This window comes from Ambystoma mexicanum, chromosome 7p (assembly GCF_040938575.1).
Source record: "Ambystoma mexicanum isolate Mex_15411 chromosome 7p, UKY_AmexF1_1, whole genome shotgun sequence".
NCBI classification, from domain to species: domain Eukaryota; kingdom Metazoa; phylum Chordata; class Amphibia; order Caudata; family Ambystomatidae; genus Ambystoma; species Ambystoma mexicanum.
Genome location: NC_090939.1, coordinates 144535720 through 144551533, shown reverse-complemented (window position 1 = coordinate 144551533; position 15814 = coordinate 144535720). Strand labels below are relative to the sequence as shown.

General features: G+C 47.3%; 1 protein-coding gene across 1 annotated transcript in view; it reads left to right on the top strand.

Annotated features, from left to right (window-relative positions):
- LOC138525759 (uncharacterized) overlaps positions 1-15814 on the top strand; it is an 815930-nt gene that overhangs the window by 282219 nt on the left and 517897 nt on the right. Inside the window, exon 5 of the mRNA XM_069635930.1 lies at positions 2304-2366. Within this exon, the coding sequence (XP_069492031.1) occupies positions 2304-2366 (63 nt within the window). The remainder of the gene's footprint in view (positions 1-2303; positions 2367-15814) is intronic.

Here is a 15814-nt window from a genome sequence, read left to right as displayed (position 1 = left end):
TCCATAATTTGTTTTCATATGGGCACCTTGGCTGTTATTTTTATTTGCTTGGCCCATAACGTTTAATACCACACCGCATTTAATATGCTTAACTTCAGGGTTTTGTTTAATTCAGCGTGCAATATGCATTCATGTTGTTTAATTTTTAAGTTTCCATTCAGTTTGAAATTCAATTTGCCTTTATATTGCTTACTTTCCATTCAGTTCGACATTCAATATGCATTTATTTTTCTTCAGTGTAAAGTTTTCAGCAACCAGAGAATTTCAAAAACGTTCTGAGACATGCGACCACTCCGATACAAAGTATTCCTTCTCAAACTTCAACAATGGAAATGTTCCTGCTCATGTTGCGTACCAAGTTATATCAGGTTTTGTCTTGACTTGACGCGTCGTGAAGAATATATGGTCCTCTGTCCCCAAGTTCGACACAGGGAGAGAGAAAACTACTCCCTGTGCGAGCCTTGAGGTCACAGGTGGTGGTTTCACAGGATCAGACGCCGCCGAGGACCCCAGAGCTGTTAGAATGAATTCAGGTATTGGCACAAACAAGCACAGTACTGTAAACAATGTAACTGTATTGAAAAGGGGCTTACATAAGTTTAATGGAAAGGCGCTAGGAACTCTGAGGCTGTGGTGCAAGGAAGCGTCAGCAATCCATAAAGCCAGGCGCCAGCAACTCAGCGCTGGCTACACACCTGATGATCCAGTAAGTATTCGTGGCACTGTGGTACTCGTGGATTACTTGTAGGCACCGTAGCAGTTCAAGGAACCTCGAAGACAGATGAGTAAGTGACAAAGCAGAGAAGGGTAATCCGAAACAATCCGTTAACCGTTAGCCAAAATCCAAAAAGTCTGTGAATCCGAGCAGAAACCAAAACTACAAATCCAAGGAGCTTGAGGTCTGTTTACAATGAATCCAAGACGTGAATCGAGAACGCCGAACAGTGTCGTGAAAACAGCTGTGAAGCGGCGAATGATTCAAATTGCACGGTTTTTATGTCTGCCGACTCCCGATCACGTGAGCGGAGCTCAGTGCACGTGACCGGGAAGTCGGCCCGGAACCAGGAAGTGGTTGCGGTCGGCTGCTCCAGCCCGCTCGCAATCTCCATAGCAGTTGCCACTGGAAACGAGGGAACAAACAAGTTGCCCTCTGACGGAGCTTTGGAGCTGATGACGCTTCCCTCGCACCACAGGTAGCGTGACCTTATGAGAGGCTGACTGTGACTTAGGGAGTCTAGCTGTGTTATGTGTCGGGGAGTCCCCGGGGGTATGAGTGTTATGTAAAGCGGTGTGTCTGAGGGTAACCTTCCTTCCGCGCATGATAGGTTTCTCATCTGCCAGAAACTCGCCAGTCCCAACAATAACTTTCATAGCAACGCGGAGCACACAAACGTCTGCTTCTGATGTTAGGGGTCCAACTTCTGCCCCTTGGAAATCATGTCTGCTCACCAACACAGGAGAACGGGCACTTTAGTTGAAAGGGACGGCCTTTCCACAAGGCTCCCTTCTCTGCCTTCAGTCTGCCCCAAGGAGTCCCAGCTCCCACGCTACTCTTCATGAAACCATCTGTCTGCAGTCACCAGTGTCTTAGCGTTCTACAAATGGCAGACCGACTCACAGCAGTTCCCTATAATGGCTCGCCTCCTCTCAAACATGCTGGTCTTCCCCACAAAGTCGACCCTATTGCTCTCTGTGGTGTTCTCTGCCGCCCATGTTATACATGTTATACACCTGCAACCCTTTAACTGTTTGCAGGGGGGCTTTCTCAATTGAGCTTGCGTGACTATGCTTAAGGGGACATGCCTTACCTTCACAACACTTTTCAGGCATCTTCCTCGTCCCAGTACTAAAGTGGGGACATTGAATAGTGTTCATTACTCTTAGTTGCCGCTTCCTCGTTAAGTACTGTCAAATATCACATGAGGAGCTGGTTTACAATGGCCTATAAAGGTCTGGGAAACGTTAGGCTGTCAATAGGTAAAGGGGATACCATGTCTCACTTGTGCACCCCACTCCCCAAGGACCCTCCACACAGGTGATACTCCCTCACTTCTCCACCCCCAGGGTCAGAATCCGGGAGCAATGGCTTTTCCCTGGTCACCTGAGAAGAGGTTACAGGGGGTTTAGGAGTGAGAATAAAGTTTCTCACAATATACACAATAGCATGGTGTGTCCTTTTTTAAAATTTTGCCAGGACGTACTGCACTCTAGTAGCCAGCTTTCCTTAGTGTATCTGATTATGAGTTGAATGTTGTATTATGTAAATCTTTTTTCTCAAAACCAATATTTTCATCATTTTACAGACTCCATTTCGAGAGACCTGATTTCAGTTTCTATGGTATCCAGGACTACACAAACTATTACTGGTAAGCTTGATTGCTTGTGCATGTCTTGGCTTTTGTCGTTGCTGTGACACTGGGATTGTGCTGTGAAACATCTGGAATTACTTGGGCAGAGGCCATTCATAAACAAAAGAGCATTTTGTTTGTTCTCACCATGTTGTATGTTAATGAGTTCAATTATGCACATAGAAGAGGCATTATGTGTTCTCCGTAACTGCATCTATGCTGTTTTGCTTTAATTTAATTTAGATTAAATGTTTGTTTATAATCAGTGAAAACTTTGTTAAAGGGACATTAGGATTAAATTACCATTGCAAAAGCCTATGAAAAATCTGTAAACATTTTGTTAATGGATTGCTATGGTTGCAATGCAGGATTACAAAACCCCCAATATTTGCTAGTTCAGGTTCAGCCACCACACCATTCATGATGCCACGTCTGACATCACAAAAGATGTCATCCATGACATCGCTGATGGCAACACACTCTGTGATAAATCCTGAAATGGAAGTTTAGTATGTTGCCTGATGTCTGTGAATAGAGCTATCACTCCTGCATTGGGAGTCGTGAATTGTGTAGGTGTACATGGCTAAAAACGGCGGGGCTCAGCAAGGGCTTAGTGCTGTTATCGGCTATGTACGCACCCCCACCAAGGGGGTGATTGCGATTCACACCCCCGGGGCACCATCCAGGGGCCAAGTTGTTTTTTCATGGGAGACTGGCTGCGCGCAGGATTATCCTAGCCCAACACCTGGCAGATAATCCAAAGACCCCAGAAGTTGTGAGAGACACCACAACCATAGAAGGGCTAAGCAGGCTGTAGCCCAAGTGGAATTAGGAGTCCGAAGACCCCAGGTGGGTGATGCGAGGAGGTGACACGTGAAAGCCGCGAGAGCACAGTCTGCGGCACATGGGACAAGAAGGGGTTAATCCAGGTGTGCACAATGGTTACAAGAGTGAATATCGGGTGTGAGCGAGGGTATGGATGCAGAGAGAGGCGGATTTGGGTTAATGAATTGGCTCGTTTTTTTTTTTTAAAGAGGAAGAGGCTGCCAGTAGGGGGAGGTCGTGCCATGAGGGACGGAGGAGACTGCGGGTCACGTGCCGGAATAGGCATTCGTCTGGGCTTATTAGCCGGCCTGGGGAAAACACTGTACCGGATAGCTGATATAAATGGACGCAGATGGCAGAAGATAGGGAATGCCACACGGAACACCGGCCACGAGGGAGCAGGTGAGCCTGCTGAAGAGAAAAGCGGTTGGTGCGGAGAAAGGCGGTGAACTCTTAGCGGAACGCCACCACCGCAGGAGTTGTTCATCACGAGACAGTCTGGGCCAGAACCGTACAAGTAGCGGACCACCATAGGAGATCTAGGACACCGGGAAGTCAGCAGACCAATGCCACTACCCACAAAATGGTTGCTGGAAGCATATTAGAAAAGTTCATGGAAGCCTTGTTCACCCGAGTACAAAGGTGGGTGAAACAACATCACCGTCCGAGCCTGACGGAGGCCGTCAATGTAGCCTCAGAATACCAGAAGGCCTGGCAGGCAAGAGTGCTGACGTATGTTTCAACTAATATAATGGTGGGAGTGCCCTCCAACCATCCTAATCGACTGGGCCGAGGAGGAAAAATGACCACGGTACCCCAGAAACCAGAGACTGAAGGGGGAATACTGGGCCGGACGAATGTTACCTCCACAGAGCCCACAATGTTACGAATGCAGAGAACGGGGCCATATAGCTTGGCATTGCCAAAAAGAATACAATTGAGCCCATGGATATTGGGCTATTTGATGCACAATGGGCTGGGACCTACCATGGAGAACGAGGCCCGCACACCTGACCACAGTACCCCTATGTCTGTGAGGCTGAAGTGGAAAGAATCCCCACGAGAGCCCTGCTGGACTCCAGAAGCCTGCAAATGGCACTCAGCGCACAACTGGTAGGTGGGGGGAAGAAACAGGGAGGCCGTATACTGATATGTTGTGTGCATGGTGATGTGAAAGTGTATCCGACCCAAGATATCAGGGTGAAGTTGGCTGTGGAGAACTTGAAAGTCAAGGCTGCGGTGCTACCGGAACCTCTAGTGGTGGGGTCGGATGTGGCGCTAATGCCTTAACTCATGCAGAGCATCGAAGAAAGTTGGTTGGCTAGCGCTCCCTTCCAGGCAGAAGAAATCATGCCTCTGGCCGGATGCAAATCCAAGAGTAGGGCAGAGAAACGGGCCCTGCAGAAAAAGTGGCAGGAACAGGTTATGATGCCTGTCGCTGTAGATTGGAAGGGGACAGTGACCGGTTGGTGCAAAAGTTAGACCCACTTTAAGAAATGCCTGAGTCGCGGGGGAGCAAAGGGAACAGAGGTCAAGGGCCGCACACGAGAAGGGTCTATACTCTCGGGTGGTTCAGCAACCCGTGGAAGAACCCCTTAAACAGCTATTGGTGCCTAGCATGTTTCGGTCTGTGGTATTGGAAGTCGCTCATGTGCAAGTGGGAGAGGACCACTTGGGAGCCGAGAAAACATTACAGAAAGTCCTGGCACGGGTCTCGCAGAGGTTTCTGTCAGCAATGTGATGAGTGTCGGAAAAAGAACAGAGCCAACATCCCTAAAGCTCAGCTGCAGACAATGCATCTAATTACCGTACCCTTCCAACGATTTAGAAATGGACATTGTGGGGCCATTTAATCCCTCCAGTAGAGGGCATAAATATTTATTGGTAATTGTGGACTATGCTACCATATAACCGGAAGCATTTCCCCTAAGGCGCATTACAACGCAACAGGTTTGCGACACCCTAATGCCTTTTATTGCCCGGGTGGGAATTCCCAAGGATATCACAGACTGAGTAACTAACTTCTTGTCCCCTATACTGAAGCAGATATGTCAGCAGATATGTCAAACCCTCCACATAGAGCATTTAAAAATCTTGGTCCACCATCCACAAACTTATGGTTTGGTAGAACAGTATTTCGAACGATCAAACATATGTTGAGGAAAACGATGACGCCCACCATCATGGACTGGGATTGAACGGTACCATGGATGCTCATAAATAAGCCACAGTCATCAACGGGGATCGCCCCCTTTGAGCTATTGTTTGGCTGACAAGTGATGTCCCTCTTAGATATCCTGAAGGAAGAATGGGAGGAAAAGCCCCAGCAAGAGATATCCTTGACTGACTGAATATGCCACGAAGTTGACAGAAAGGGTATCAAAGCTACACACACGTTTGCAACAAGCACACCAGGTCCAGCAGACCCTTTATGCCTGATGAGCCAGGATGCACAGTTTTTTTAGGTGGGGGGAAAAGGTAATGTTGCTGATTCCATCCTCGGAGAACAAAATGTTGGTGGCTTGGAGGGGCCCATATACGATAGAGCAAGTACTGGGGCCGGTTACATACAAGGTCCGGCAAGAAGGTGATTCCCAGTGCAAACCTATCACATCAACTTACTCAAGAAATGGGTGGAGCAAATCCCGGCGATAGCTCTAATCGGTACGGAACCTCAAGATAATAGTTTGGACTTGAGAAAACCAGAAAGAGAATAACTTGACCAGCTCCTCCAGGAGTTCCGGAAGAACTACGAAAGCCTATCACGAGATAAATACCACTCCGGGTACCACCGTCTGGGTACGACCCTATAGAATTCCGGAAGCCAGGATGCAAGCAGGGAACCAGGAAACACAATCCATGTTGTCCATGGGAGTCATAGAACCTTCGCATAGCCAGGGGTGTTCCCCCATAGTGTTGGTGCCTAAACCAGATGGGAGCATACGATTCTGTGTGGATGTCCGTACACTAAACAAGGTCTCAAAGTTTGATGCCTACCTGATGCCCCGGATTGACGACCTACTGGAAAGGGTCAGGAAAGCAGTGTACCTCACCACCATCGATTTATCTAAAGGGTATTGACAAATCCAACTCCGGAGAGAGAAAAGACAGCCTTTGTGACCCCTTAAGGGCTGTATCAGTTTACAGTGCTGCTGTTTGGCCTCCATGGAGCACCCGCATTTTTTCAATGTCTCATGAACTCCCTCCTGAGGGGACACGAAGAGTACACAGGAGCTTACCTCCATGACATCATTATCTATAGCACTTCCGGGAGCTCCCATCTGCAGCATCTGTAGGCCGTGTTTCCGTCTTTGGAGCCTGCTGGTCTCAACATCAATCCCAAGAAGACTTCTATAGCCTTCGCCTATACTAAGTATCTAGGATACTATGTTGGTCAGGGCACGATTCAGCCTCAACAGGACAAGTTGGAGGCTATTGATCGCCTTCCGTTCCTGGACAATGCCCGAAAAATCAGGGTTTCCTAGGCTACTATAGAAGGTTCATACTGCACTTTTCAACATTGGCAGCCCCGTTGACAGATTGCCTACAGTCGACCTGGACTGCCAAGGCCAGGGATGATCAATAAGAGGCCGAACAGGCATTCAGATATCTGAAGAAGGCCTTTGCTGAACATGCAGTGTTACACTGTCCGGATTATTCAGTGCCTTTCTTCTTGCATACGGATGCTTCTGGAGTAGGGATTGGTGCAGAGCTCTTTCAGAACCACAGTGAAGGAAAACATATGATTCTGTTTATCAGCAGCAAACTGTTGACCCGCAAAAGGGCCTATGTCACTATTTAGAAGCAGTGTCTAGCGGTTAAGTGGGCCATTGAGTCGCTGAGGTATTACCTCCTGGGGTGCAAATTTACCCTGGTAACGGATCATGGAACTTTGGTCTGGATGTCAAGGAATAAGGACTGTAACCCAGAATCCTGAGGTGGTGTCTGGCACTGCAGACTTTCACCTTTATTACTGTCCACCGGCTGGGTAAACGGCTGACTCAAGCGGATTTCTTGTCAAGAGCAGATACCCTGCCCAAATGTCAAAGCTTGGCTGGGAGGGTGTGGGAGGAGGTGACGGAGAAAGCCGAGGGAGCACAGTCTGCAGCACACAGGACAGGAAGGAGTTCATCTGGGTGTGTGCGACGGTTACGAGAGTGAAGGACTGTCGGGTGTGAGCAAAGGTACAGAGTTGGTTTAATTAATTGGCTCTCTTTTTCTTTAAAAGGAGGAAGAGGCCCGCAAGGAGGCGGAGGTCATGCCACGAGGGATGGAGGAGACTGCAGGTCACGGGCCGGAAGAGACGTTCGTCTGTGCTTGTTAGCCGACCGGGGGTAAAAACGGTACCGAAGGGCTGACTTGAACGGACGCAGAGGTGACAGCGGAAGACCAGGGATTGCCACGCGGAATGCTGCCCTCGAGGGAGCAGGTGAGCCTGCCAAAGAGAAAAGGGGTGAACTCTTAAGAGGAACGCCGCCACCACGTGACTTGTTTACCGGGACAGTCTGGGCTGGAACCGTACAAGTAGCGGACCACCATAGGAGAACTGGGACACTGTGCAGGGGTGAGGTAACCACTGCCCTACCAACAAAAGGTTGGATTACTAATAAGTAACCGTTGAGAAAATCAAATGAATAACCACGTACCACTTTCCTTGATTTTCAGCGTGCTTTCTAACAAAACCCAAGTTGTGACAGGTGATAAGTGAAGCAAAAACCAAAGTTGGGCTAAGTAGGTCCATAGCCTACACGAGGCTAGAACTAGATATAGCTGACCAGGGATAATGAATCCGTTTTGTTTTGTGAATATCGACCTACCCAGATTGGGGGAACCTGTTGTGTACACTAAATTTCTGAAGAGAGGATACTCTAGAAACTGTTTTGGGCTGGCTAAGGCAGCAGTTGTTTTGCATAAAGAACATTGAAAATATGTACTTATTTGTTTTTGAATTGCAAGGCCAAGAGCTGGAAAAAACTTTGGTGGTGGCCAGAAAACCAGCCACCACCGATTTGGACCTCAGGGTGAGAGTAATCCTATTCTAAGCAAAAAGCTTAAATTATCTTTTTCTTTTCATAGGGGTAGGGCAGATGTTAGGATGCTGTAGGTTTTGACAGAAGACTGAGGTCATTTGTAACACTTCTTGACAAGCGCCCGTTTGTTGTTTTGTAGATTAGGAAACGCATCATAGGGTTAGGATTTAGAGGAGGTTTTGTTTATTTTCTTAAATAAAATATCTTGGTGAAACATGTCCTCTTTTCTGTCTCCTAGGTCTGACTTACCACAGCATGTGGTATCATGACTGTGTTGGTCAATTGGGATTGCCATAAATATGTACCTTATTCTCATTCTGATTGTGATTTATTGCTTTAAACTATGCAAAATGATGTAGTATTTGCAACAAGTCCCATTGAGAGTTTTTTGGAACGTGCAATACCTGTCATGTTGCTCACAGAAATAATACTGCGCATATACTCATTGTTTCCCTTTTTTTTGTGTTCAACTCTAAGAACAGATTTTCCTTCATTTTTTTTACATTGCTGCAATTGGAGTACTCTGGAAAGTACTGTGATGAATCCTGTAGCGTCATCACTGAGTCCCCAGCAAGGATCTCCTCCCACGTGGCCAGAGAATGGTAGCCACTACCTGAGCCTGACCCGGGGTAGGATCATGTAGCAGGAGATGGTTGTCGGAGGAAGGTGGTGACCCCCTCAGTTCGGACGCGGTATTCTGCGCTTCCCAGAGAAGACCTCATCATTCCTAAATTCTTGATGGCTTGTTGTCACTATACAAATCCCTTCCTTTGTAAAACCCCCAAACACCTTCCTTCAAAACACCCTAGGCAGAATACCATTCATACCTCATATACACATAACCCCTACCTAACATCTCCTGTCTCGAATGTTTTTGTTCTAATCAAAAATCCAAAACAAATTCCCTTTAGAAGTCCCAGAAATCTTATCAACTCCAGTCCCATAAAATCTGAAGTACTGAGATGAGGAAGAGGAAGGAGTTAATGTGGATTGAAGGAAACACGAAGCCAAACAAGCAGACTAATTGTTGTAATGACGTCTGGGTGCAAGGGACTTTTAGAAATGTGTCTGCATTCGCATTCAGGGAAAGAGAACCGTAGAAGAAGGAATCAGAACCACAAAAGGCGGCAGCAGTATGGAAACGGCATGTCCTGGAGAAGTCAGGCACTTCAGACAGCCACTCGCAAGCGGCGTGGCGTGAGGCCAAGAAACGCAGCAGGCACTGTGGGAAAACTGTCAGAGAGGCAGCAGAGCTACCGGGAATGCTGTTGTGCTGAGAAGCAAGAGTCCTGCTGGCAGATGTGTACGCAGAGCTGTTGGGAGAGCTGGAAGAAGGTCTACAGAGTGAGAAACGCTGTCCGAGAGAGGAAGCTTCACTGATGCAACGTTCCTTGGGTCGGGGATGCTGCTAGACACTGGTGAATCTGCCCAGAGCCATTGGGGACCGCATGGTGTACCGACAGGCATGTAATTAGATAAGAATATGTGAATAACGAGCAAATAAAGTGAAAAGAAAGAACTTTAACAAGTCCCCATGTATGAGATATCAATGTGGGGAAAGTTGGAACAAGTAGTACCTCAAGCCAAAGAAGTATAGGCACACTGAAATAATACAACTGTGCTATACTAGAAAACCATGAACTCCGAGAAGTCGTGGTGAAAGGAGCACATCAGCCAGTGAACATTTTGGGGCAGTGGGGACCTGACAGAGAAGCATACCAGGGGATCTGCAAGACCCCAGAAGGGGATTCCTGACAGGGGAGAACATCAGGAAATCCATTCGAAATAGACAGAAGAATAAGACATTGTAGCAAGATAACTGGCAGGAGAGTATTCAGAGGGGATCTAAAAACCAGATGAAGGGAATCCCTCACAGTCAAAACACCAGGCAATTTGAAGTTGGTGCCCAGTCAATTTACTGGAAAATTGTCAGAGTGGTACATTTCACCGAAAACCATAATACCGAAAATGTTAAACATAGGGTAGTGGGGTAAGGGGTTGAAATGGGTTGGGAAGTGGTTGGAGTGGCATTACAAGGATAGAAAATCATGGGGTTTAGGGGGGTGGAAACCCCCAAATAAAAATACATTGAAAAGAGAAAATTCAGTATTGTGCTCACGATAAAATGTACCACTCTGAATCTTCTGTCAGTACAATCACATATAACCTTTGTAGTTATATTAGCATGTTAAAATTGTGAGATGATACCTGGCAGGAGAGTATACCAGGAGATCTGAAGAACCTACTAAAGGATTCCTGGCAGGGGAGTATATCAGGAAGTCCACTAAAAATCACAGAAAGAAACTTGCTTTGCAAAACACATGGTAAAACAAGCATACAAGATACTCTGAGATAACAGGCAAGTTGAAGTTGTGAAATTGAACAAAGACCTTTTCCTGTTGAAATCAACAATACCTGGCAAAAGGCTATAAGCAAAGACCTGAAGAGCTCACAGGAGGATTCCTGATGGTCAAGTACACCAGGTAGTCAATAAGGTATCAAAGAAGTTAGGCACGTTTGCCATCTTTAAGAAACTTTTGTTTGAGAGACACCTTTGCCATCCTTCCTAAATAATCCAGGGGAAGGGAACCACCCTCTGGATCCATGGATTTCCCTGTGGAAAAAAACATTTTTGTTGGATTTATCTACTTGCTTTAATTGTGAACACTTTTTGCCTTAATCAAGTCGGAGAAATGCCCTTACACTCTTAGTTGATTTCTAGTGTGCGGGGTCATAGTAGTATGTTTTGGCCACAAGGACAGTTTATATGTTTTGCCAATGAGACATAGACTGATCTTTTTGTTTTAGTTTTCTAGGTAGGGAAACTCTTTTTAGGATAGGGACAGAGAGGCCTTTATCCAACCTTTTTATTTTAATAGAGTCTGATAATGAAAATATTACAACTTTGTGTCTGTCTCTCCTTTCTGACCCCTCACAGTACTTCAAGCATAATTTGTAAATAGCCTGATTATTATGTGTGATGGGAAATGTGTAACACTATATTCACTGATAGCTCTTAAATCCTTTTTACGGGATGAGTTATTTTATCCAGAAACTACTTTTGGCTTCTGTTCATCAACTTTTTATTGTGATTTATCGTATCCTGGTGGTCTAGTTGATCTTTGACTTTCCAGTTGACCCTAGCAAATCTGTGTTGAATGCCTTTTCTGGAGTCTTGGCAGGCAGGTCTCGATATGCTGGAGAAAGCAATTGCAGCTGATAACTGGATTTTGAATTTGCTCCAGCAGTCTGCACGGTTTTTCCATAGATAAATAGGAGCACTTTTTCGTCCATATACTAATTAAGAGAGCAATGTTCCTGCCCATCCCAGCTGAACCCCCACCCCACCCCGGCCAGACCCGAAAGGTGCGCCCCCTTCCCTCTGGTTGATCATCACTGCAACAAGTGTCTCATAATTTGCGGGCGGAAGAACATCTGTTCCCTTTCATGTACAAAGTCAAGGAATGGAGCCCTGGTGTGAGAAAAACGTACCATCTTCCAGTTATGTATGCTGTTATTTTTTCCATTGCAAAGATGTCCCAAACGTTGATCCACCAATATGTGCCGGCGGCTCCCCCTGAGTCTTCCAGAACCGCGCCCTGTTTAGTTTTGCTGCCTGTAACAGTTGTGTAATCAGATCTGCCCTGGGGCCTGAAACTGGCTATATGCCGTCTTCAGGGACTCCCCCTAACAACAAGACACATGTTGGGGGGGGGGGGTGAATGGGGGTTAGTTCAAAGACAGTAATGTCCCTGATTCTTGACTTAATTTCCTCCCAGTATGTTTGTTTGTATTACTGGACACCGTCACCACATGAGAAAGAAGTCCCCTAGTTGGCCGCATCTGAGCCAACAGTGGTCCGAATGGTCTGTTGAGAGCGCACAAACGCTGGGTTGTCATGTACCACCTAAAACGTATTACTCAATAAGGAAGCAAGAAAATAAAAAAAATTAGCAAACTGACAGCTTATTTACGTCTTTACTCATTTAAAGCCATTCACTGTACTGTATTGCATAAACAACCCCGCCTATTAGCATCAGCCAGAATCTAGGGTGCATCTAAAACACCAAAAACGGGCTTTTTTGCATGTCCCGCCCTTTCGAACTCTGAACATCCCTGTTACTCTCACATTCGGCAACACCCCATTCATATGTATGTCATTGTTTGCACTGTCCAAGTCAAAGCAGATCTCTTCCTTACCTTCCACTATATAGTAATCCTCCAGTACTTCCCAATCCCTAGGTGCACCCGCAGTCGGTGTCAGCAGCAGCACGTCAGTGCTTGTCATATTTTTCCCCAGTAGCATGTTGCATGTTGAATACCTGGCCGCTGAAAACTCTCTCAGCAGTCCATGGAGAACAAATGACAGCCACTCTTCCCTCTGTGTGTCTTTCACATCCATCTGTTTGAACTGCTCCTTCTTTGGCACCTCTTTCTGTGTTTCCTTCCACTGAGCCACACAAATATCCATGTGCTCCTGCCAGCCTTCCTTAGCCATGGGCCACCAAGCCATCTCTGTCGGGCACTGAAATGCATTGTCTTGCCCTTTCTCTGCATTGAGAGGCTGAATCATTAGTTCATCCTCCGCTTTCCAAATGGCCAGGAGGCACTCACATTTCCTTTGATCCTGCTTCTTGCTCTTCTGTAGGATAAGCTCCACCACTTCAGGCTGTGGCCCCTCCATCGCATGACACGCCTCATCTTCTATGGATGCCCTTAGCTGTGGCTGTGGATCATTGTCAGGTGCCAAGGGCCACTCTCGCTCAGATGCAGTTATCATCTTTCTTCCCAGAGCCAGCACCACTGATTGTGCTTCACCATGCTGTGCTCTTCCCCCCCCAAACACTATTAAGTCACGCTGACACTGACCACTTACTTCATATGTGGGCCTGTCAATGTCCTTCTCTGGTGTACATGCCCTGAAAGCGTCCTGTTGTGATTTGACATTCTGACATGTATTCGCTCGACACGATACCTTTCACTTGCATCTTGTTCACTTCCTTGTCTAAGGTGCACACTCCACAGTCACCCGTCCCTCTGAACAGTTCATTTATTGCCACTTTGTCTGGACATGCCTCCCCCCATTCTGACAGGACCCCGTTTGACAAATCAGTCATTGCATCTCTTTTTTCCAAAATGTCCTCCCTCCCCTCTGTTGCACACAGTTCCCTCCTCCGGTACCCAGTCAGCCCGTGTCTTTCCCCACTTTCTACCCTTTCTCGGAAATACGTAGAGCCAGCCCCACAGCATTGTGCGTCATCCACCCCAACCCCCACAGACACTGGTGCTGGCACCTCACATTCCTGCTCCTCTGTGTGTCCTCTCTCCTCCCCCTCCTTCATTGACACTGCTTTTTTCATTCTCAGCCATGCGTCATCAGCTGCATTCAGAATGTCTGCCCACCCCCGGAAAGATCTTAACTTTTCCTCCACATTCCCTTCCACCACCCTCCTTATCTCGTCTGGCAGTAACTGCCATATTGTGCGCCTCATGAACATTTCGAAAGCATTAATTCAAAATCTGAGCATCTCTGATCACTCTGTACCTCCATCCCCTTTGTGATATATTTGTGCTTTGCTTGTAATTCAGCACTATTTCCCTTGTCCCTTTCCTGCGCTACCCTTTGTAATTGATGTTCCTGGGCAGCCCCCACCTCCATCTTTTGTGCCAACTGGGGGGGATCACATCCCAATTGTGCAACATGCTCTTCAGCCTTTCCAGCACAGCCCTTGCCCCGACTTATGACCGATCTCCACCTGCCTCTTGCCTTGTCAGTGGACCGGCATCTGCCATGTTGCCACTGAAACTGTATGACCTCTACAGCATCAACCCTACACCCACTCTCCACGACGCGGTGCTCTGACTGTATTAGTCACCATATGTGTTGCTAGGAGTCTAGTGGGATCTCTCCCCCCACGTCAGCCTCCCACGGTTCCGCTGGTCTTCTCCCTGGGCTGTATTCAGAACAGCACCAGGAGATCCTGTGGGTGGTTACCCCTTCTGTTAGCTGGATTTCGATGCCTCTGGGCGGGGGACGTGTACCTGCCTGTTTTACCTTCTGGTTGGAAAACCAGTGCCTGATCTGGCAGTATCTGAACCGCTCTGATTCCCAGAGGGTGCATTTATCTTTGTATTCTAGTAAAGTCAAGGGGGCACCCTCCTTGTATAGGTCTCCAAGTCTCAGAATACCCTGCGGTTCCCATCTGTGCCCAGCCTGTTGTAAACTCTGGATTCTGCAATACCAATGTTAGGGGGCCTAGCTTGGCTTTCATCCCTATGCGTGCCCATCCGTGACCGGGCCCCGTCCCAGATGCTTAGTGTTGTGCGTGTAGATTCAAATAAGCCCACCCTGGCCTGTCTATTCAAGAAAGGCACATTAGCTAAGGGTATGCCAGATGCCCTCTGCTCCATCCCCACCCATTTCGGTTTGATTTGACCTGAGCTCCAGACCAGCATAGGGGCCACCTGGGCTGCACGGTAATATCTGTGTACAGAGGGAACCCCCAGTCCTCCTAATTCCTTTGTCCTAAGGAGCGTTTGTCGCAGGATTCTCAGGCATTTCTCTTTTCAAATTTACTGCCCAACAGCCCCCTGCAGATTCGTCAACTCTTTGTCGGAGATAGGAATTGGCAGTGCCTGGAACGTATATGAGTCTGGGCAAAATTTGTCATTTTTATTGCAGCCACCCGCCGGAGCCACGATACTTCTTGGGACTCCCAGCTCTTCAGAGTGGCTTATTGTTTCCTTCCATAGCTGATGGATAGTAGCCCTGTGAAGAGCCCTGTATGTGTTAGTGATTTTTACCCACAGGTATGTGAATTCTTTCTCTGCCCATACAAAGGGAAAGGCTGCCCGGAGTTCTAGCTCAACCTCTTTCGGAATCCCTATGGACATGCCCACTGATTTCTTGTGGTCGATTTGGAAACCAGAGACCTCGTGGAACTTGGCCAGCAGGTCCATCAGGGAGGGCAGCAACAGTTTTGGGTTCTGTAGAAAACAGATGACATCGTCCGCTTAAAAGCGCTACTTTGTGTTTGATCCCATGTGTGGGGACTGTTCCGGATCCTATGTGCCAGAGGCTCCATGGCCAACGCGAAGACCAGGGGCGACAGTGGACACCCCTGCCTTGTTCCCCTACGCAGAGGAATTTGGGGAGAGCCAAACACGTTAACCCGGACCACCGTAGAGGGAATCTGAAAATTTGATAAGATTAGGCTGCTAATATTCTGTCCAAAACCAGATAGAGGCAGACGAGCTTGCAAAAAATCCCAGGCCATGCTATTAAATGCACGGTGTGCATCTAGGGAGATGAGCGAGATTCTGGTAGAAGATTTCGTGGCCAGGGAAATTAGATTAATTACCCTCCTGATATTATTGTGGGCCCCTCTGTTTTTAATGAACCCCATTTGGTCTGCGTCTATGATGTGTGGAAGAACTTCCCCCACCAAAGCCGCAATGATATTGCTGTATAGCTTTGCGTCCATATTGAGCAGACCTATTGGGCAGTAGGAGGAACCCTCCTCCGGGTCCTTCCCCGGCTTGAGCAGCAGGGTAGTTTTACACTCTGCCATAATGTCGGTTACCAAACCAGAGGTAGGGAATGAATTAAAA